Genomic DNA, 23,026 nt, shown 5'->3' with positions numbered 1-23,026 from the left:
ACCAAGGCTATAGCCATATGTACATGTCAGAGCCACATAGTTATATCCCAAATGGCATTTGTGCTGGCCTAGATGAGGCCATCACACACTGTGGTGTCTTGTTCAGTGTCTGAGCCTCTCAAATACGTGTTCTTGCACAGGCAAAAGCAGAAATATATTTTCTATGTGGCTATATAGTGAATGGGTGACATCTATAGGTTAACATGCCTCAAACGTCTTGGCACAGCTATACACGAAGAAGCTTGGCTCTTGTAGTCTGAACTGTAACAAAGCCTGTTTGGCAAGAATTTGGAGCTTTTGGGGGGGGGCACTTGTTTTTTAATTGGCAAAATCCATACCAGCAGTCAACATGCCTAGACCTTTCCTCTTCTCCCACCTAGTGTCCCCTGAAGTCCTTTCTTATGCTTTAGGCCTGTGCCCTGCCCCTGGCCTCTAGTGCCACCATGTACATGTGTCTGTTTCTGTATCTTAGGCTCTGGCTCAGTGAGCACATAAGCCTTTGGTGCCCTAAACTGTGCTCACCTAACCCCCTTTCTGCCCAACCTGTCCTGGTCATCCTCATTCTTGTGGGTTCTGTGATACAGGCATGCAGGGGCCTGAACACTACCCCCCCCACCAAGTGCTGGAAGAGAGGACACTGGTGTACTGGTGTGGTAGGAAAGAGTGTGGTGGTTTTCCACACCATGCATTCTCCCAGCATATTCTTCCTCCTGACCAAGGAATAGCTGGAGATGGGAGGCACCTGCAAGAGCAGATGACCAGAGCAGGTTCGTGGAAACAGTAGAGGCTCTGTCTCTGGGCTTTGCCAGCTGGGAATCACCAACTGGGATTGGCCCTTAGGTCCAGATGGGACATTGAGATCCCAGATTGCCCATAGGGAGATGGCTGCAGGAGGGGCTGGGCACCCAAGGACCCTCCTGTTTCCCCTTGGCCCTCCAGGAGAAGCTTGTTGAGATCCTGTTCAGTGGGAGGCAGCAGGGGAGGCAACATGTCTTCATTGAGCCTGCAAGGAGAAAGGAGAAGTAGTGGAGTAGTCACAGCACACACACACACACACACACACACACACACAGCCCTCACTCCCAGGATTCCACTCACCAGGCGCCCTGGGGGAAACCTGCCACCTGCTGAGTTAGGCAGCTGTCTTCTACCATGGTCACATCTGAACAGAGCAAGGGTTCAGGGCTGGACACAGCATGCTCCTGAGGCCGACACTGCAGCAGGCCCCTGCCAGTGACCAGAGGAGGAAATGAGGAGGAATAGGGGGATGCGAGGAAAGAATGGAGAACATGGGACCAAGAGGGGCTTTGTCACTTACTGGGGCTGAGACTGCTCAAAGGGCAGGTTCAGTGGACTCAGACTGGGGAGCATTCGCAGGTGAGGCCTGGAAGCAGGAAGGAGAAAACAGGAAAGAAAGGCAGGCAGAGGCAGGGAATTGCAAGGTCAAGACCAATGAGAGGAAACAAGTTGCCAGGCCTTATCCTGACTTTGCTTCTCACTGACTTGCATTGCCCTGGGCAAGCCATTCTGCACTCTGAACTCTGATTTCTCCCCTATAAAATTGGGGGGCGGTGTCCAATTTCCAATGTTTCCTGAGACTGAACTTAAGTGGCTCTCACATCAGCCCTACCCCCACATCAACTCAGGCAGGACACATGACACATATTAAGAGCTGATGAGCACCTGAGTGTGACTTGGGGAAGAAAGAGGTCTAGCAACTTCAAAGATAAAACAGATGATTAAAAATCATCACAGCAGCTGGGATGTAGCTAAGTGGTAGAGCACACACAACATGTTTATTCCTTAGCCCTGGGTTTAAACCCCAGCACAACAATGAACAAACAAATATACAACAGATAAGTGGCAATGGATTTCACAGGCAAGAGAGAAAATGGTAGCAACACTTGCTGTGGGTCAGGTACTCTACTCAGCTCTACACACACTACAAACTCATTTAGTCTTCACAATAACTACAAGGATTATTATCCCCCATACAGGTGAGGCACTGGAGGTTAAGATACCTGCCCAAAGTTAGCAGGTGATAATGCTGGAATTCAAACCCTGGCAATCTGAATTTTACAAATCGTTCCCTAAGTGGACAGAAGACAGAAGTCAGCCTATGCTACCCTTCCCATAGAAGCCCCCCTGGCAAATGCGACCCCCCCCCGCCCCATGAACACCTACTGCTTACAATAGGATGCTGTCCCTCCCCATCCTCCATAGGATGCTGTCCCTCCCCATACTCCATAGGAAGCATAGGATGCTGTCCCTCCCCATCCTCCATAGGATGCTGTCCCTCCCCATCCTCCATAGGATGCTGTCCCTCCCCATCCTCCATAGGATGCTGTCCCTCCCCATCCTCCATAGGCATCCTTCACATCCTACTTACTCCTGAAAGGCTGGCGGTACATGGATTGACTCTTCAAAGGGGTGGTCTTGAAATGAGGGGATAGAGTGAGACTGTGGAGGGTACCTGGGGAAAGAAAACAGACCCTCTGACGCTAGTCCTTTTCCAGGTATCCCCACGCCCTGCCTTGGAGAAGGAATCTCTTTCACAGTAAGGAAAACCCCCTGCTTCAACCTGCAAGGCCAGCTCTTCCAGCTAGGAATGCTGAAGGCCTGGGTACACAAACTGGTACAAGCTCCTTACACCATATCTGAGCTGAGCTGCATGGACGCATCAGGGGTCATTCCAAGATCATAAGGGGGCACCATGGTAGGCATCTGGGGCTCTGGAGTGGGAAGGGGCTGGTCCCTGAAGGAGAAAGAGAGGCACATGTGATTAACAAAGGCCACTCTTTCCCACAGATAAGTACCAGCCTCCACCCACAATACACATGACCACACTCACCTTTCCACAGTCATCTTGATGATAGCGGGGACATAGCCCCTCCCATCTTTCCCCATCTGTTCAGCTGTGGTGGGAAGGAAAGGAGAGCTATGGAGTGCTCCAGGGAGGTGGGAAGGAGGAAGGGAGATGGGCAGGTAGAAGTGGAGCTATAAAATGGGAGAGAAGCCAGGGATGACACACAGTAGGCAAAAAGAGGGGTGCAGCCGGGAGCAGGGAGGAGGTGAGTGACAGGAAGGAATCAGAGCTGCCAGCTCACGCTTGTAGTGGCTCCGGAAAGCTTCATCCTTGGGTTTCTTGGGGTAAAGGTTTTTCAGCTGAGCAAGATCCCGGATTCGGTCCCCCAGTGATCGAATGGACAGGTCTTTGGCAGAAAATGGCTGGATGTTCTCTATCTGTGGGGAGCCTACAAGAGGAATGAGATCCTAGGTCTACTCTGTCCAGAATTCTCCTTCCCCAGCCCTACCACAAGACCTAGTCTCAATCCGCCATGGCAAGCAAGATCAGGCCTAGGGTGGAGATCCTGTAGGAGTCTCCTCTGCCTTGGGAAATGGAAGTTTAGACCATAGGAGGAGGAAGAGAACTGGACCTAGTGAAGAACTTCCTGAATATCAGGTGGGCATCAAGGATGGCCAGGATATTTCTTTCTCATAAGAAACCCAAGAGAGGGGCTGGAGAGATGGCTCAGCTGTTAAGAACACTGGTTGTTCTTGCAGAAGACCTGGGTTCGAATCCCAGCACCCACATGGCAGCTAACAACTGTCTCAGGGGATCTGACAGCCTCTTCTGACCTCCGCAGAAGGGGATCCGACAGCCTCTTCTGACCTCCGAATCCCAGCACCCACATGGCAGCTAACAACTCCAGTCTCAGGGGATCCAACAGCCTCTTCTGACCTCTGCAGGCATTGCACGACATGGGTGCACTTACCTACATGCAGGCAATATACACATACACATAAAATAAAAATAACAAATAAAATTAAAAAAAAAAAAGAAACCCAAGAGAGCATAGGCATAGAGAAGAGAGCATAGGCATAGAGGCAGAGGGCTGGCTGTGGTGACCTCACCATCCTGACCCCGGATGACATGAGCAATGGTAATGCCCCCAATCTCGGAGTCACTAAATCGGAGGAGAAAGGTTCCATCTGGCTCACTGAGGAGAAGACTTGTGACATACTGTTTGCTAATGAAGCCGATGATCAGCCTGGTCAGGATGAAGGAGAAGACAGGGGTGTGGGCACTGGGTGTGGAAAGGGAGTCACAGATACAGGTGCTTGGCCTCCTGGGGTAGAGACTCACCGGTCTGACCAGTAGCTCCGGAGACAGCGTTTAGTGAGGTCCAGGACACCATCAAACCACTGCCAGAAAGTGAAGCCACGGCCCAGCAGGATCTCCTGAAGGATGAAGGAGGAGCATGAATGAGTAGGGGATGGTCCAAGCTAGAGTTTGGTTACAGTAAGCACAGGGCTGTAAGAGTTAGTGTCAAGGGCTGAGGACCAAACTGGACAACTGCCAACTCAATGACCATATGCTGAGCACTACTTCAGGTTTCCATATATTAATTCATTTGATCCTTCTTGATGGAAGTACTATAATAATCATATGGTTCAGATGATGAAATGGAAGTCCAAAAGGTAAATGACTTTCCCAGGTCCACACTGCTCGTGAGAAGCATAGCACAGATTTAAACCGAGGCAGTCTGGCATGGAAGCCCCTCATAACCACTGTGCTAAATAAAAGATGTCCCCAACAAGGCCTGGTAGAGGTACATTCCAGAGGAAAATGATTGCTGGCTGTGACTGTCCTGTTCCCTGTTCCTGTCCAGTAACACAACATGTCCCCTGTTGTCACATGAATGTCTCTCTTTTTTTTTTTTTTTAATTTGCTAGTTTCAAAGAGCAATAAGGAAAGACCCACAGCCTACAGGGGAGACAGAGGAAGGCATTGTCCCACAGAAGGTGACTTTAGTATTGTCTTGGTTGCTGTCAATGTTGACTACCAAGGGCAAAGACAAAATCTCCTTCTCCCCTGTGACTGATTTAGTCCAGAGCCACCTCATTTTGGAGGCAGAAAAATACAGTAGCTAATATTAAGTTAGAAATACAGGGCTCCTGCTAGGCATGGTGGCTCATTCCTGTAATCCCTGTACTTAGGAGGCTGAAGCTGGAAGATATTGAGGTCAAGGCCAGCCTGGACTATATGGTGAGTTTGAGGTCAACCTGAGCTACATGGCAAGATTCTGTCTCAAACTAAAGAAATCCAGGGTTTCGTCCTAGTTGTGTCATCCTCACTTGCCGTGAATCCTTGGGTGAACTATGGAATCTCTCTAAGCTTGGGCTTGTCATCTATAAAATGGGGATACAAAGAGCACCTGCCTGAAAGGGATGTCAAAAGGATTATGTGAGATAACAGAGTGTGAAACCATACCTGTTATGCAGTAAGCAGTCAGCACGTGGCCCTGTGAGATTTCCCTCAGATTTTGTAATAGGAACTATTTTCCTATTGGGTCAAAGTCATTTTTCTGAATCAGAGCTCTACTTGCACATAATCTGGGTGGATCATACAAGTCACTGCTAAAGAGGAAAGACAGAGGGAGGATCCCCAGACCAAAGCTTGAGTGATGCTAGCTAATTCAACTTCTGGGGTGACCCTCCAAGACGGAAGGGTTTTTCTGCCTGGGCCATGACAGAGGCCTTCTTGATGGATATGATGGGGGGACACGCATTGTGAAGATCCTATCTCTGGGCAGAATCTGGGTAGTCTTGAGTGCTCAAAGAGGAAGAACTTCATGTACAAAATCCAAAGTGCAGGAAAATGACCTTGTTGAACTGTGACCAGGACACAGAACGATGCTGGAAGGCCTCCATACTGAGGCTGTTGTCATTGAAGATCTTCTGGGCCAGGAAGAGGAAGTGTTCTGGTAGTAGTCCCCGGTTGGTCCCCACCTCAGCCATGAACTTGAGGTTCAGAGTTTCACACATTTTCTCCCAGGGCACTCGCTCAGCCACCACAAAGGGCACTCGGTCCTGGGCAGAAGAGGGAGAGGGAGAAGGGACCTCAGGTAATATTATTATGGCTAGTCTTGCTCTGGTGGCCTTCATCCTGCCCACATCCCTGAGCTGCTCCTCCTGGCATTGTTCCTTGAGCTGGCTCACAAACAGCCCTTTCTCAGTTGTTGTTTGTGGTGCCATGGTATGATAATACCATGAAGACTAGCATGGAAAGACATCAAAAGCATAAAAGTAGACCCGCAAGGAAGATTTAAAGTTACATGCATTTGCACATGCCTGCCACCCACCCGCCAGCCAGGACAGCCCCTTAAAACCCACTCTACCCGTCTCCCACTCTGGTTCTATCCTCACCATCTCGGAGAAGGCATTATCCCATAGGATGGTGGCTTTGGCATTGTTGTCTTGGTTGCCGTGGACGATGACTACCAAGGGCAAAGACAGGGTCTAAGGAGTAAGGAGAGCAGTTTCTCCTTAGTGGAGCCAGAAGTTTCCTCAGAGAGCTGGCTCTGAATATGTAAGGGAATTACTGGTTCACATGACATAGTTTAAAGCTGGTAGGATGTCACTAAAAATTTTCTGAAGCTTAGTGAGGGGCTTCAGTGTAAAACAGTGATTACAAATCAATGCTATGAAACTAGACTTCCAGGGCTCAAGTACCAGTCCCAATGCGTAGTACCTATGTGACCTGCAAAAACTACTGAATCTATGACCCAATGACCTTATCTATAAAACAAGGCTAGTAATAACATTTATCATATAATGTTATCCTAGAAACCAAACTGTGTTTGTATGTCACTGAAAACAGTGCCCTCCTTTATAAAAAGTTTTTGATGTATGTGCACATGTGTGTATGCAGTGTATGTGTGTATCACTTATAAGAGTGCTTGATAAAGAGTTAGGTACTGGGCATGGTGGTACAGGCTATAGTACCAATTCTTAGGAAGCTGAGGCAAGACAATCTTGAGTTTGTCAGCCTGGGCTACAGAATGAGAGCCTACCTTAAGAGAGAAAGGGGGGAGGGAGGGAGGGAAGGAAAAAGAAAGAAGGGAAGAGAGGGGGGGGGGGGGGGAGGGAAAAAGGAAGGAAGGAAGAGAGGGAGGGAAAAAGGAAGGAAGAGAGGGAGGGAGGGAGGGAGGGAGGAAGAGTTTGATGGCTAGTGAGATGGCTCAGTGGGTAACAGTGCTTACTGAGCAAGCCTGGTGACCTGATTCCATCCCCAGAACTCTGGAACCCACATAAAAGTGAAAGGAAGACTGCCAAGGGCTGTCCTCTGACCTCTGTATGTATACCACAGCATACCCGTGCCTGCACACACACACACACACACACACACACACACACAAAGACGATAATAAAATTGAAAGAGTTTGAAGCCAACCTAGACCACATAATGCGACCATTTCAAAAAAAAAAAAAAAGAAAAAGGAAGTTAGTTGCCACACACATCACTCCCTGGATGTGTCCTCTGATCTTGCTCCTCCCTGCTCTGCCTGGCCCCAGTGTGTTATACCAGACGCATGAGACAGGAAGGTGGTATCCTGCATGGCTCTGTGTGACATGGCACAGGCCATGGTCCCAATGTGCAGCAGGACTGGGGTTAGTGCTCACCTGGAGCTGGATGGGGGTTTTGTTGGGGCCGAGCAAGAAGCTGGTGGAGAAAAGCACAGCACACTTCTCTTCGGTGACAGACTCGGTGCCCTTCCTCTCACACCGCTTGATTTTCTTCAGGAGCTGCCAGAGGGAGGGTAAAGGGGAGCGGGGGTGAGGGTGGGAGAGCAGTTGGATAGTCTGAGGATGCCAACCTCCCTCCTGTACCCTGTGACCTCTCACCAGGTTCTTAAACAAGGCAGAGCAGCAGTTCCCGGGAATGCTGTTTTCCAGAGGCACTGTGTTGTTCATGATCTCCCCTGTGCTCTCTCTGCCAAGGGAGTCAAGAGTGTGAACAACCTCATCCAGTTGGGCCAGGTATGGTGAGGTTCTTGAGTCCATGGAGAATGGGGCTGACCACTGCTGTCATTGGCCCTGGCTCTCCATGTTCCTACTTGACAGCTAGCATTCTCTCTCTCTCTCTCTCTCTCTCTCTCTCTCTCCAGCTCTCTCCATATATATGTGTGTGTGTGTGTGTGTATACATATACACTATATACATGCTAAGCACATGCTCTATCACTAAGCTACAGCCCAAGCTCCCTGTTTGGTTTCTGGAGTTTTTTTTAAAAAAATATTTTATTTATTATTTTCATTTTATGTGTATGAGTGTATTTCCTCCATGTATGTGAGTGCACCCGTGTCATGCAATTCTGCGGAGGTCAGAAGAGGGCTTTGGATTCCCTTGGAACTGGAGTCAAGGACGGTTTGTAACCACCATGTGGGTGCTGGGAATTGAACCCGGGTCTTCTGCAAGAGCAGGCAGTGCTCTTAATGGCGAACCATCTCTCCAGCCCTAGTTTCTGTTTTTAAACTACTACTAGTAGTAGTATATGATGGAGGGCACTTGTGTGGAGGCAAGAGGACAGCTTTTAGGAGTCAGTTCTCAGTTCTCTCCTTTACATGGGTTCCAGGGATCAAACCCAGGTCTTCAAGCTTGTATAGAAAGCACCTTTACCCACTGAGCCATCTCATTGCCCCTACCCACTTCTTGGTTTGGGTTTTTTGTTGTTATTTGGTTTGGTTTGGTTTGATTTTTAGAGACAGGTTCTCACTATGTAGCCCTGACTGGTCTGGAACTTTCTAGTAGACCAGGCTGGCCTCAAACTCACAGTGATCTGCCTGCCTCTGCTTCCTGAGAGCTGGGATTAAAGGGCATGTACCACCATGCCCAGCCTCTTCTTGAGTTTTTAAGGGAGAAGTCTGTCTTGGCCAAATCCTGATGAGTCTCCCTGAATGGGTCCCTCCCCTTCCTCTGCCTTGACTCTTCACTGTCCCCACACTTCAGAGGTCTCTTCTCCTAAGCCCATGCTCTTTGTGGTACGGGCCTCCCAGCACCCCTTGCCTCCATCACCCCATCACACCTTCTCCGGCCCCAGGGTCAGTCCCACTTACGCTCCAGCCCCAGATCCCTGGGGCAAGCTTAATTCTCTAGCCTGCTTCTCTGTCACCATGTCAGCCCTGACCAGCGGAGGCTTGGCTGAGGTCCCCAGGAACCGCAAGCCCAGCAGGAACCGAACTCCAGCCTGGAACTTAGTCTGAGTCTTCAGAACCTGGGGGGGCTGCTTTTCCACCAAGAAAGAGCTGGGAGGAGTGAGGAGGACATAGGGGAGTTAGGGCCTGGGCCCCTGCCAAGTGACTGCTTCACAACTCTAACCCCTTCTCTCCTTGGGGTCTGCTCGAAGCCGGGCTAGGCTTGTGGGGCTTACCTGGTCACAAGGGTTCGCAGGACTTCATCCAGCCTACTTAGCAGTGATGCCCGGGTCTTGGGCTCAAGCTCCCCACTGGCTGCCCCTACCTCCTGCTGCAGCTGGGAATAAATGTCCACCAGGCTTTCACACCTGGGGCCAAGATAGTGGTCAGAGAAACAGAATTCAGGCTGTTTTCTCCATCCCAGACTCCCTTCCCAAACTCAGGGAGAATGCAAGATATTGTGTTGGCAAAAATGGGATAGGTAGTAGAGGTGGCTGAAAGGCACCTGGACTGAAGTGGGTTCTGGGATCTGCCTTGGCTCTGGATGGGATGCTTTATTTTCAGGGTCTAGATTCCTTGTGGAGACCCAGCTGCCTCTTTCCAGGGTTCTAGCTAAGGTGCTGAGAGTGCTTTAGAGAAAATTGGAAAGTGCCATCACCCAACAGACCAAATAGAAAAAAAGTCTCCCCAAGCCAAGAGTGGTGGCTCCTGTCTGTGATTCCAGCACTTGGAAGGTTGAGGAAAAAGGATTACAATGAGGTTAAGGTCAGCCTGGGCTACATAGTGAGTTCTAGGATGGTCTGGGCTACCATGTTCTGTTCCAAACAAAAAACAAAAAGAAAAAACAGTCTCCTCATTCCTTTGGGCATGAACTTGAACAGAACATAGGTGGATGGCCCTTATCTTGTAACCCCTCAACTGAGAAACTTGTGCAGGATGTGCATGACTGTGCACAGCCTTGCAGGAACTGGTTCCTCTGAGTCTTGGCCCACTCCAAAGCCCTCCCACCCAGCTCCCTCTCTTACACACCTGTGTGTCATCCTACAGAGGCACAGTTTCCCACCCCAGTATATCCGTTTTCCCTACCACCCCATCCTAACCTCTCCTGCAGTGCTGCTAGGCTCTCCTCAAAGGGTGCACCATTCCCTGCCAGCTGCTGCTGCCGTTTCCAAATCTGGATCCTCTTCAGCACCAAGGCCTGGGCAGCCTCCAGGTCCCCCACAGTCCCCTGCAGCATTGTGGCCAGGGTCTAAAAGCAGGGAGGGGCTTGAGCCAGGGCCACATATTATCTTGTTTCCCAGCTCTTCTTCACCTCCCCATCTCTCTGTCACCTCCATCCTTCAAGCTGCACTGGAGCTCAGTCTCCATCTGTCAGTGCATCACTTACCTCTCTTGGATCAGTCCCATTGGCAGGACTTCCCATCAAGCTCCGCAGAGACACTGAGGGCACGGGCAGAAATCAGGGATGCAAAAGAGAATGGAAGTTCACTTATGGCTGAGGTCCAAGAAAGGATCACTCTCATGCCCTCTCCAGAATCCTCTCAAGGGTCCAGGCCCCAGAGCCCACCTTGGCCAGCCTCTGTTCCCTGTTGCAGACCTTCTCGGTGAATACGGATCTCCCCTACTCGGTGCTGCAATCTCCGAAGGGCTGTGGTAAACTTGAGTTCTTCCTGCTTCCAGTGAAAGGTCACTGGCAGGTGGCGGAACTGCACAGGAGGATCAGATAGATACCAACAAGTGAGATCTCTGCCCATTCCTTCATACCTGCCTCTACTCTGCTCAGTAAAAGATAAAACACTTCCCTTTTCTGGTCCCCCTCTACCCTTTGGCAGTTCTTCCAAACCTTTTGGTGCTCTCTGGGAATAAGACCTAAGACCTTTCTCCTGACAGAACTAGCTCCTTACCTGTTGTTCTGTCTGAAGCCTCCCTGAACTTGGTTTGGGGTTCACTCTAACACCAGGAACTTCCCTTGCTCATCCTGACCCTAGACCACTGAGTCTTCCTAGTTTCTTATGGCTTGGGCTAGAGTCCCAAGGAGTTGAATCAGGACAGGAAGTGGAGTATCACAATACCTCTTCCAAAATGGCCTTTTTCTCTCCTTGAAGTATTTGTCTGAGAATGGCCACCAGCTTCAAGGGGTCCCTCTGATATACACTCTATAGAAATGAAGGTGAGCAGCAGTTAGCTTCACTCTTACCTGTATGCTCCTTCCTCTCCAAGTCCCAGGCTAGCAGCTAACCACAGGAATACCATTTTGCTTCCAGTATCCTCTACAATCCAACCAATTTTCTTCCACTATCCAGTGTTCCCTTCAGCTCTGCCTTGCCCACACCTCAATCTTGTTTCTTCCCCTCCTGCCTCACCTCCAAGGTGCTGATGTGCTGAAAGACGGTGCTTCCTTTCCCCTGTTCTCCTGCAGAGGCCTGAAGGCGCTGGACAGTGGCTGAGAGGAGGACACTAGCCATGTGGTGGCAGAATGTATCTGAGCCAACCAGGAATTCCCTGTGGGAACATCAGGATGAAGCTGCCTCAAGCCAGGCCTTCCTTCGTGCTCCCAACCCTCCACCCTATAGCCAAGACTTCGTGGTTCTTTTCCCTCTCCTTACTCTCCAGCTGGATCCTCTGCAGCCACCACCCATGCCCCCTGCTCCTCAGTCTGCCAACTATTGGAAGTGCCTCTGCCTCAGCCCTGACTTCCTCCGTGGCCCAGCCTTTTAAGAGGCAGAGTGTCCACAGGTCAATATGTATGGCCTGTCTTGGTGGGGCACAGACTCCTGCCAAGTCTAGGCCACTATATGTGGATAAACAAGTCCTCAGTTTTAAATTTCACTAGCAGGAAGGGTTCTGAAAAAGAGGGAAGATACTTAAGGGAGGACAAGAGCCATAGGACTCACCATGGCTGGTTCTCCAGCCAGTCACCCAGGAGATGCCGCAGGTGCTGGGGAAAGTCAACATACAGCTGTTTCAGTTTTTCTGAGGACATCTTCGAAACCAGACTCCACAGAGACATCATCTGGGATGTGGAGGGTGCCTGAGAAAGACCAAGGCCACTCTTTTGAAAGAAGAGTTGGTCAAACTTTTGGGGCAGCCCCAGCTATAGATGGCCTTCCTAGGAACTTCCTTTGGTCTTACTGTGCCAGAACACTGAGCCTTTCCTGAGCTTCAAATTCTTTCCAGTTTCTCTCTAGCTCGAGCTAGAGTCTGAGAGCTAAATTAAGATGGGAAGTAGGGTATCACAATACCTCTTCCATAATGGCTTTTTCTTCTATCATTTGACCATACCTACGGCCCGGGCACCTCCAGCCACAGGCTCCCTTGGTCAATGCCCAAAACAAACAAGGCAACATCTTCAGTGCTACACATAGGTGAGCTGAGCTGAAGCCAGAAAAGTGGGGTGACAAGAAGACACAAGACAGTAGAGAAAGAGAAGGCTTAGAGAAGACAATGATTTCTGTTGCAGCTCTGGACCTGGCTTGGTTCTGGGAGTAAGGACACTCTACTCTGAGGACCTTGATCTTCTCATCTGTATAATATGAGGGCTGAATGGAGAACTTTCTAAACTTAAAAAAAATAGTCTGGCTATATTGCCCAGGCTGCTCTTGAACTCCTCACCTCAACCTTTCAAGTAGTAAGATTATAGCTATATGCCACCGTGCCTTTGTTCTTTCTAAACTCTAGAAAGCACTAAACAACTTTAATTTTCTTTTTTGGTCTTTTTGAAGCAGGGTCTCCCTGTAGCCCCAGCTGTCCTGGAACCCACTGTGTAGACCAGGCTGGCCTTGAATTCACAGAGATCTGCCTATCTCTGCCTCCCAAGTGTTGGGATTAAAGGCGTGCACCACCACACCCAGCAAGGACTTTAATTTTTAGTAGAGCTGTGATGAAAACCAGGGCCTTGTATGTGCTAGGCAAGTGCCTTGACCTTCATCAGAGGGACTTCCTATGTAGCTTAGGCCTTGGACTCTTGATCCTCCAGCATCTACCTCCGAGTACTAGGACTATAGACCTGTACCACCACATCTGGCTCATAGTTTTTAATCTATGTAATCCCAAAATCTACAGAGGATGTTCTCCAAAATATTTTGCAGATGCCTGAAATCACGGATAGTGTCTGAAACTATGTATAAATTTTTCACAGGAAGAGATTAACAATAAAATAAATTACAATAGATTATCATAAAAAGTTGTTTAAAATTCATGAATTGGGGCTGGAGAGATGGCTCAGTGGTTAAGAACACTGGCTGCTCTTGCAGAGGACCCAGGTTCAGTTTCCAGCACCCACATGACAGCTAACAACTGTCCATAACTCCAGTCCCAGGGGATCCTATGCCCTCTTTTGACCTCTACAGGCATTACATAACATAGGTGCACTTACAGGTAGGCAATACACTCATACATATAAAATAAAATATTTTTGCCAGGCGTGGTGGCACATGCCTTTAATCCCAGCACTTGGGAGGCAGAGGCAGGTGGATCTCTGTGAGTTCAAGGCCAGCCTGGTCTACATAGTGAGTTCCAGGACAGCTGGGGCTACAGGGAGACCCTGTCTCAAAAAGACCAAAAAAAAATTTTTTTTAAATTCATGAATTACTTTTTCTGGTATTTCCTATGCAATATTTTCAGAGTGTGGTTCACTGCAGGTAACTAAAACCATGGAAAGCAAAACCATAAAGTGGGTGTGGGTGTAAAGCTGGAGCAACTCTGTTGAAGACAAGTATGAATAACAGGAACTCCACTGGATCTACTTCTTCCTCTCCTCCTGACCCCAACACTGTCCCTTGAAACTTCTCAAAATTCTCAGGTGCTATGAGGCAATTTGAAAGAGTTGAAGACATAGCTCAGAATGCCTGCCTGCATTTGTGAGGTCCTAGGCTCAATGCTCAACAATGCAAAAATCACCAAGCTAGGTGACAGACAACAGTAGATTGATAACATCTACTATTTATTATGCATTTTCTTCACAGGATATATCCCACTCAGTACATTCTCTCACTGGAAACTCACAATTGTGTGTGTGTGTGTGTGTGTGTGTGTGTGTGTGTGTGTGTGTATAGCATAGGGCCTCATGCATGCTAGGCAAGTGCTCTACCATTGAGCTACATCCCCTGCCCCCTCACACCAGTTTTTAAAGTATGTAATTATTCCCTTTCATAGATGAAGAAATTGAGGGTCAGCAAGGTTCTCTAATTTGTCCAAGGACACTAGGCAAGGCGTTGAAAATCAGGCTCTGAATCTTCATAGGGATTAAGCACTACACTGTGTTATTAATGGATTCCTTTCAGCTCAAAATCTCATCACCTTAAGAAAAGAGAGAGGATGTGAGAAGATGGAGAGAGGAGGAAAAGGAGAGAGACCAAAGAAACAATGGGATTAGCCAGCTTAGAGTGAAGACCTTAGAGGGGTGAGGCTGCTAGAGGGCCAAAAAGCCAGAGGAAGAGAGGATGACAGAGGGAGAGAGAGAGAGAGGGAGGGAAAGAGGGAGAGAAGGAAAGAGGGAGAGAGAGAGAGGAGGAGGAGGAAGAGGTAGAGGAAGCAGAAGAGAGTAGTTCCCCACTTCCCCAGGGGCTTTAGGGTGGGCTAGGTATATCTCAGTAGTTTCCCACACGTCTCTCAATTCATGTTTCTCATAATGTCCCTCTCCCAGAGAAAAGAAGGAGGAAGATGGAATGGGTCTACTCTCCTGCAAGAACCCTAAGTCCTCCTGTTCTTTAAGCCTCTCAACTCCCCAGGGTCTCCAGAAAGATGAAAGGCCCTTTCTTTGAACATTCCCACCCCAAACCCTCTTGCCCTTCTCTCCCACTTCCAACATCTGAGCTCAAGATCTCGGCCAGACCTTGCTCTAAAGGCCCTTTCTTTGAACATTCCCACCCCAAACCCTCTTGCCCTTCTCTCCCCAACTCCCTAAGCTTTCACTTCCAACATCTGAGCTCAAGATCTCGGCCAGACCTTGCTCTTAAACTGTCCACCCCTTAGAGTGGGGCTCCTTATGTATCCATATTCAGTCAGTTTTCAAATTCAAGGGAGGATGCCATGCTTCTCCCAAATCCTGTCTCTAGAGTGATGAGATTCCAGACCTCTGGCCCAATCTCTACCCTACTGGGTAGAGGGGAGACTTCCAAGCCACAAGCAACCCCCGTTTCCTCTACATCCCCTTTGCTGCGTGACTCAAGTCCCATCCGCCTTCCTCACCAGACACCAAGAGGCCACATTTCTCCCCTGGCCAGCCCATAACAACGCTGGATGGCAGGGACGGGGCACCTTTATGTTTCAGTCCCAGGGGAGGGAGACAGGCACCACAGTGCAAGGGGCGGGGCCAGCGTTCCCTCCCGGAGCCCCGCTCTCCCCACCGCAGGGGAAGCCCGAAGTCCCAGACGCTCCGTCGCGAGCTCGGTGGCCCAATTCCCATCCCCTCTTCCCCTACATTGCGACTCCGCTGACCGTGGGACCTCAACATCGAAAGCCAGAAGAGCTTCTGAGTTTTCCGATGCGTGAATGCGGCGGTGGCCGTGGCGGTGGCGGTGGCGGTGGCCGTGGGGGCGGGGAAGGGTGCGGGAGGTGGAGCCAGGTCCCTACGAGGAGGGTTAACCCCGCGCCCGCTGGCTAGCCCTAGGGGAAATCTCAGCGGCTGCGGCAGCCAAGCGAGGAGCACTTTGAGGGGGAAATCCCCCCTCCTCTGGGGCACCATGAGGTCTACATCTGAGGCTCGCTCGCCCTCCAGCCACACCCTGAACAGGAACCTAAGGCGGGCGGCAGAAGCCGGGTTGGACAAGCCCACGGCCCTGGAGCATCACCCTTCTAGGGAGGGGCAGCTGCGTCCCCCGCACCCAGAGTGCAGAGGGCCCTCCTTCACCCGCGCCCTGAGACTTCCCGTGCCCCGGGAGGAGCCGGGCTGAGGGCTCGGGAAAGTGACGCGTTGGGGAGGGGAGTGCGGAGGCCTTTACCCACCCCAGAGTCCTTCGAAAGTTGGAAACCTCCAAGACCCAGTGCCACCAGCCACCGACAGCTGCGGAAACAATTTCCAGGGGACCAGCCGCCCCGCCCAGGGGAGGATCCCGAAAGGCCCCATCAGCCATCCCCTCATTTGGTCAGAAGCCCCCCCACCTTCCCCTACTCGCAAGCATCCCCTCACCTCGGCAACCCCTCTGCCGTCGTCTCCCTCTCAGCGGGCACTGCCAGGCCCCATGGGTCTGTAGCTCTGTTCAGCGAGTTCGGGGCTGGCCCTAGAAACCCGTGTACATACACCTCTCTCTCTTGTTTGAACACATTAGATGGATAGAAAATAGAATTATTTGTTACCTCTAGGAATTCCTTGATCATAGCCTGCCTTCCTTCCTTCCTTCCTTCCTTCCTTCCTTCCTTCCTCTCTCCCTCCCTCCCTCCCTCCCTCCCTCTCTCCCTCTCTCCCTCTCTCCCTCTCTCTTTCTCTTTCCAGGCCTTCCTCTTCTTCGTAAACCCTGGCTGCCCTAGCCTGCTGTTTCCGGCTTCTCTGTCTACCCAGGTCCCTCCCTGGAGCTCTGACGACACAGAGAAGAGAAAGTGGGCTGGAGGAGGAAGAGGAAGAAAGTGGGGTGAACATGTATGCCTCCTGTGCTTGATGGGGAAGCACGTAGTGGGGAGGGCAAGGTTGGGGCTTCCTAGAGCTACGCTGGAGGGATGCTGACCCCCGCGTACTCTAGCCCCCTCAAAAGTGATCTGTTTTTCTCTGTAAAGTTACCTAATGGCAGGGAGAGCCGTGCCACCCCCAAACTAGCTGGCTACCTACCACACAAACTTTCTGAGGGCCAGGGCTGGGGACCCGAGGGACTGCGCTTTGCGGGCCCTGAAGCAAATCCCACTGGGCTATGCGCTCCCCCCAGTGGAGGACCCTGAAAAGCAGCCTGGAGCCAGAGGTTCTCAGTAAGTGCTAGGTTCACCCCCCTCCACGCTGGCGGGAACGCCTTAGAGGTCCCGTGACACTGTCGGCAGGAGGTGGAGGAGGGGAACATTCAACTCAAAATTCTTGAAGACTCCTGGAGTCATTCAGAGGAAGAGGGCTCCTTAGAGGGCACCCACTCCCCAGACCCTAGTTAATAACCAGCACCAGCTGAGGGCCACCTGAAGATTCCCAAAGGACAAGTTTGAATACGAATCTGCTGTGCAACCTTGGCAAAGTTCCTATGTGTTTCTGGGGTAAACTCTGAGGCACGCCCCAAAACAAATATGTACAACTTCCCTAGCCACAAGACGAGAGAGAGAGAGAGAGAGAGAGAGAGAGAGACTCACACATGTCAGCACCGAAAGCTACTTACAGCCACAATGTCGCACAATGGAGAGACAGGCACAGATACCACATTGTGCTCATACACACACACACACACACACACACACACACACACACACACACAGAGGACTTGCTCAGTTTCTGAGTCACCATCATAACTGGAGGATTTGTTCTGTGGTTTTGCTATGATTAGAGACGAAATAGAACAAGAGACCTAGTAAGATATTTAAGCTCCCCAGACAGGATAGTGGACATGTACATGGAAAGGTGGTGTCAGGGGGTCACTGTGGCAGGTTGGAGGAATTTTCGACTCTTTTCCCTCTCCCACTTCTAGGGATGGGCTGAAGGGCCAAAGCCAGGCCTATGCTGCCCCCTGGTGCCTGAATTGATTCCTCACTTGCATATCCATGTGAACCATACATGATGCAAAGGTAGTACCAATCAGCAGAGGATATGAACAAGATGCAAAGTACACCCGTTACGATCCTGGACTCTGTACAAGGGCTATTTGGATTCAAGTGCAACCGCACTGCTAATTGCACGACTCTGGGTAATTGTCTGTAAAATGGAGACGAGAGTCTCTTAGCTCATAGGGCTGTGACAATACATCTGAAGGCTTAAAACTGCTGCACACAGTAAACATCAGGCACTAGGTTTTTTTGTTTTTGATGCTGCTTGGTTATTTGGCTGGCTTTTTGTTTTGTTTTGATACAGGGTCTCAGGTAGCCCAGGCTATCCTTGACCTCATTAAGTAAGTTGGACTTCTGATCTCCCTGCTTCCACCTGGTGGGATTACAGACATGTGCCACCACACTGGGTTTATGTGATGTTGATAATCAAACCAAAGGCTTTGTGCATGCTAAGCAAGCACTCTATCAACTGAGCTACTTCCCCAGTTTGTCCCCAGTTTGTAGCCCAGAATAGATCTTGTGTGAGGAAGGTAGAAGGATTCCATCCTACTCATAAATCCCTGGATTTGAGGGTGATACTACTGCCACAAAGACAGAGCCTAGAAGAGGTGTGTATGTTTATACATTTACTGGATCGGCAAGGCAGTGAGTAGAAAAGGAAGAGTGGGGGTGGGGGTGGAGATGGCAGGCAGGGAGTCTGTCCAAGCCTGGTCTAGGCATGGGTGCAGGTGAGCTCATGGTACACGCCCTTTATACATGCTCCCAAGTGCCATTGTGCATCTGAACATCCACAGACAGTAGTGAAAGCCAGGCTCTACCATTTGAGCATCTCAAGAGATCCGTGTCACCAAAGACAGGCAGGAGGAGAGGAAAGTGGATGTAGTCTTTGGCTTTGGTTCCTTTTAGGAGTAAGTAGGAAGGTAAGGAGCAAGTACTAGTAGGAAAATAAACTTATTTTTCCTCTATAACTGATTACAAGACTGGGGACACTGTGACATCTTTTTATGTGATGTCATAAAAAGAACCCAGTATTTGGAAATATATCTGGCTAGCATCTGACACCACTTTGGAGCTCTGTGACTCTCAATGATGCAAATGGAACTGTAGTTATATCTACTTCAGTGAGGCCTGGAATACAGTGAGGTGACTGCAGCGTAAGATTTAAGGAAGCACTCTTCTTCAGATTGTGCAATTGTAGGGTCAGCCAGACTTTCATTAATGGCACCCCACCTGCATGACACCTCATCCTCATCACCTCATCTTCCTCCAGGCCCTGTCTGTTGCTGAAAAGATTACATGAGACAAAGCATTAGGGGAAAAAATGAACTTCATTATGGAAAAAAAAAGGGAGAGCTTCAGGTTGCAACCCAATAGTGACTCAGAGGCAATTTGTGGGTGTATTACTTCTGCTGGGGTTGCTATAACAAAGCACCACAAACTGGGTGGTTTAAACAACAGAAATTTGACTCATGGTGCTCAAAGCTAGCAGTCCAAAATCAAGATGTTGCCATGGTTGGTTCCTTCTGAAGGCCATGAAGGAAGAATCCATTCCAGGCCTCTCTCCTTGGCTCATAGATGTTTATATGTGTTCTGTCTATATTGCAGTCAGCTTCCAAACTTCTCCTTTCTATAAGGTTACCAGTCATACCAGACTAGGACCAACCCTAATGACCTATTTCAATTTGTTTACCTCTATAAAGACCCTGTATCAAGGGACTGGAGAGATGACTCAGGGGTTAAGAGCACTGGCTGCTCTTGAAGAGGATTTGGGTTTGATTCCCAACACTCACATGGTGGCTGACAGCCATCCATAACTCCAGTTCCAGAGGATCCAATACACTCTTCTGACCTCTGTGGGCATTGCATGACATGGGTGCACTTACTTACATGCAGGCAATATACTCATATACACATAAAATAAAAATAATTTTAAAAAATTTAAGGCCCTACATCAAAATAAGATCACATTTTGAAATCCTGGAGGTTAGGACTTCAAAATACTGATTTTTTGAGGAACACAGTTCAGCCCAGGATCTTGATTGCTTTTAAAACCCTATCAGTAAGCACTATGCAAAGAAAAATAAAGATTGGGCCTGTGCCATGGCTCAGTGGGAAAAGGTGTTTGCCACCAAGCCTGATGATCTGAATTTGATTTCTGGAACTCACATAGTAGAAGGAGGGAACCGACTCTACAAGTTGTCCTCTGGCCTCTACATGAGTGCTGTGGCATGTGAATGCCCACACACATACAATAAATAAATGAAGAAATGAAAGGGAGGGAGGGAGGGAGGGAAGGAGGGAGGAAAAAGAGTATTTTTAAGGCTGATAAGATGGCTCAGCAGATAAAAGTACTTGCTGCACAAGACTGACTGTCTTGAGTTCAATCCCTGGAACCCATGTAAAAAAAAAGCCAGATTTAGTCGGGCGTGGTACACACATTTAGTCCCAGCATTTGGTAGGCAGAAGCAAGTGGACTCTGTAAGATCGAGGCCAACCTGGTCTACATAGCCAGTTCCAATGCGGCTGGGGCTTCAGAGAGACCATGTCTCAAAAAAAAAAAAAAAAGCCAGATTTGGTGGTGTGCATCTCTCCCAGCCTTCCTCCTGAAACTCCTGAAAGACAGGAGGTGGAGAAGAGAGGAAACTCACTCAGAAACTCTCAGGCCAGCTAGCCTGTAGTACACAGCCCACCATGCCCGAACAAAGTAGAAGGAAAGAGATAACTTCCAAAAGTTATTCTCTGACGTATATAAGCACATGGTTGCATTCATACACCTTTGCTCACACACACACGAATCATATATACACACAACAATAAAAAATAAAAATTCGGACTTTAAAATAAAAACACCCTTTGGATGCTAGTGACCATCACACATCACTCTGCATTGTATTTTTTTTTAATCTTATGTGTATGTGTGTATTGCCTGCATGTAGGTAAGTGCACCCATGTCGTGCAGTGCCCGCGGAGGACAGAAAAGGTTGTCAGATCCCCTGGAATTAGAGTTACGGACAGTTGTTAGCTGCCATGTGGGTGCTAGGATTCGAACCTGGATCTTCTGCAAGAACAGTCAGTGTTGTTAACCGCTGAGCCATCTCTCCAGCCCCCTGCATTGTCTTTTTTTTTTTTTTTCATTGAACATGTCTTTCTTCCTCTAAAGGAGCATAAGCTCGAGGGGGATGGCAGCTCTTCATGATACACATCACAATCACACTGTACAGCAGCTGGAATAGACAACACACATCCTTTTGAGTAAATACCAGGGGCTACTTGGTATTCAGTTGATGTTGCCTGTGTATCTGGCACTGGGCTAAACAGTTCACATGAGCTCTCTTATCTAAGAACTAAATTTAAAAATGGATTGATTGAGGGAATTATGTTCATTTCACAGACAAGACAGTTTAAGAGCACTGAGAAGTGATCTGGGGTTTGTGGGGAACTGAAGCTGAGCAGTCACAGAAGAGTGGAAAGTTACTGAAGGCCCTTTGACAGCTTGACTCTCAAGACTTCAGCATTCTCCCTAAATTCCCATTCACTTTCACACCTAGTCATCACTGAGATTAAGCAAACCCATCAGCTGGAAACTGATAAGGAGCAGGCAGGACCAGAATACTTCCATTGGGTTGGTGGGCACAGTCGACATACACATCAGCACCTGCATGCCCAGGCCCCTCTCCCTGCCCAAGGTATTTCTCCACCTGTGCTCAAGGCCCCTACTTTCCTTTTGTTGTTGCTCTTCTGTTTCTGAAATTGTCTCACAGTATAACCCAAACTGGTCTCCAGTCCTCCTGCCTCAGCATCCTGAGTGCTGGAATTATATGCGTGTGCCACCACCACGTCCGGCAGGGCCTCTGGTTTCTGCTTTTCCAGGCACTTGCTCCCTTTGCTATCCTTCAGTCCACCTAAATCTTCAACTTTTAATTTTTTAATTTTATTTATTTTAAATTTTTATGAGTGTTATTCCTGCGTGTATATAAGCGCACCCCCATCATGCAATGCCCGAGGAGGACAAAAGAGGGTGTCTGATCCCCTGGAACTGGAGTTACGGCTGGTTATTAGCCATAATGTGGGTGCTGGGATTCAAACTGCGTCTTCTGCAAGAATAGCCAGTGCTCTTGGTCGCTGAGCCATCTCTCCAACCCCCGAAATCTCCAACTTTTTAATAATTATTACAGCTCTATATGCTCAGCATATAATCATATTCAAAGTCTTCTCTTCTTTAGAAAAACAAAATAAAATTGGTACCAAACAAATTCAGTCCTATAGTACCTATATGCAGTGAATTCAACAAACATTTACTGAGTACCTATTATAATCAAGTGCTTACACCCAAGAAATAGAGTGAGACTAATTAGCAGACAGTGATGCTACAAGATAATAAGGGTTGCAGTGCTGATGAGGACAAGGTGCTATGGGAGCTCACAGTAGGGACATCCAAGCTAGACAGGCAGATTTCTTGGGCAATCACTAATGGTATCTATTCAGTGGCCAACCCCTTCTCCCTTGCTCGCTAGCAAAGTCTGGATTTTATATACATGTTCCCCTTCCCAAATGCTCAGGGGATGCATCTGATTGGCCTAGCCCACCAGGGTATTTGCAGTCCCCTGGTCACAGATGCACTCCTGACCAGTAGGACCTAGAGAATTCCTAGGAAAGATTTTGTTCATTTTCAGTGCCATGCCCACTGAGGACAACTGAAATACCTGCAGCTATGTTGCAGTTATGAGGGGACCCTCTATCTGAGAACACCCTAGAGATAATGCAGGACATGGAACTCAAAAGAAAAATTATAAACACGATAGAAGAATTCAGTGAATTTAAAAGAACACACAAATAAAGAAATCAAAGAACTGAAGGAACATAGGGATAAACTTCTGAATGAATTCAGAAAAGAGTTAGAAATACTAAAGAATACTCAGGCTGAAATGAAGAAGTATAGGCGAGCACACGCTGGGCTCTCAGGGTCCCAGCGCGCACTCCTGGGCAGTGAATGTTCCTCCGCTACTGAGGTCTACTCAGTCGATCCCGTCCCTATTTCACCTGTATACCTTCCTCAGGATGTGAGGTCCATTGGCCACTTGGACCACACGGGAAGCATATGAGGGACGGCGAAAGCCAGGGTGTCCGTGAGTCAGCGACGGAGGAATAGCGCCCCCCGGGGAGACTGGATCACAGGATTTAGTGTTACAGCTCAAGACAAGTGACTCAGCTCAGATCTCAGTGATTCAGCTCCAGCTCCAACTTTATTGGGGTAAAACTAGGACTATTTATAGTGTAGAGACAGCAGAAGAAGTCTTAGCTGATAGGTACTTTTAAGATGCCTTATTTACATAGGGCGGTGGGCTTCTATCAGGCTATCAGACAACACCTGATTAAAA

The 23,026-nt window shown here is 48.9% G+C and overlaps 1 protein-coding gene across 7 annotated transcripts; it reads right to left on the bottom strand.

Moving 5' to 3' along the window:
* Positions 1–300: 300 nt before the first annotated feature.
* Stat6 (signal transducer and activator of transcription 6) lies at positions 301–16,759 on the bottom strand. 7 transcript variants are annotated; one of them, XM_008844090.3, is made up of 22 exons: positions 15,400–15,693; positions 11,873–12,009; positions 11,342–11,480; positions 11,051–11,134; positions 10,546–10,684; positions 10,366–10,418; positions 10,079–10,227; positions 9,215–9,346; positions 8,901–9,089; positions 7,690–7,777; positions 7,468–7,590; positions 6,211–6,303; positions 5,668–5,874; positions 4,148–4,242; positions 3,916–4,052; positions 3,108–3,254; positions 2,852–2,915; positions 2,651–2,755; positions 2,390–2,473; positions 1,319–1,384; positions 1,099–1,227; positions 301–1,003 (listed from the first exon to the last, which is right to left on the bottom strand). In XM_008844090.3, the coding sequence occupies exons 1-22, from the start codon at positions 15,661–15,663 to the stop codon at positions 817–819; spliced, it is 2,811 nt and encodes a 936-aa protein (XP_008842312.1). In that variant the 5' UTR covers positions 15,664–15,693; the 3' UTR covers positions 301–816. The 7 variants fall into 7 exon arrangements, with proteins under 7 accessions (XP_008842312.1, XP_029424641.1, XP_008842313.1 ...); XM_029568781.1 differs by lacking the exon at positions 15,400–15,693 and adding an exon at positions 16,741–16,759 and having other exon boundaries at positions 817–1,003; XM_008844091.3 differs by lacking the exon at positions 15,400–15,693 and adding an exon at positions 16,108–16,230 and having other exon boundaries at positions 817–1,003.
* Positions 16,760–23,026: the final 6,267 nt, after the last annotated feature.

This window comes from Nannospalax galili, unplaced genomic scaffold (assembly GCF_000622305.1).
Source record: "Nannospalax galili isolate Female #2095 unplaced genomic scaffold, S.galili_v1.0 scaffold340, whole genome shotgun sequence".
Taxonomy (NCBI): Eukaryota; Metazoa; Chordata; class Mammalia; order Rodentia; family Spalacidae; genus Nannospalax; species Nannospalax galili.
The sequence above is the reverse complement of the archived record's forward strand: the minus strand, read 5'-3'. Positions and strand labels throughout refer to the sequence as shown.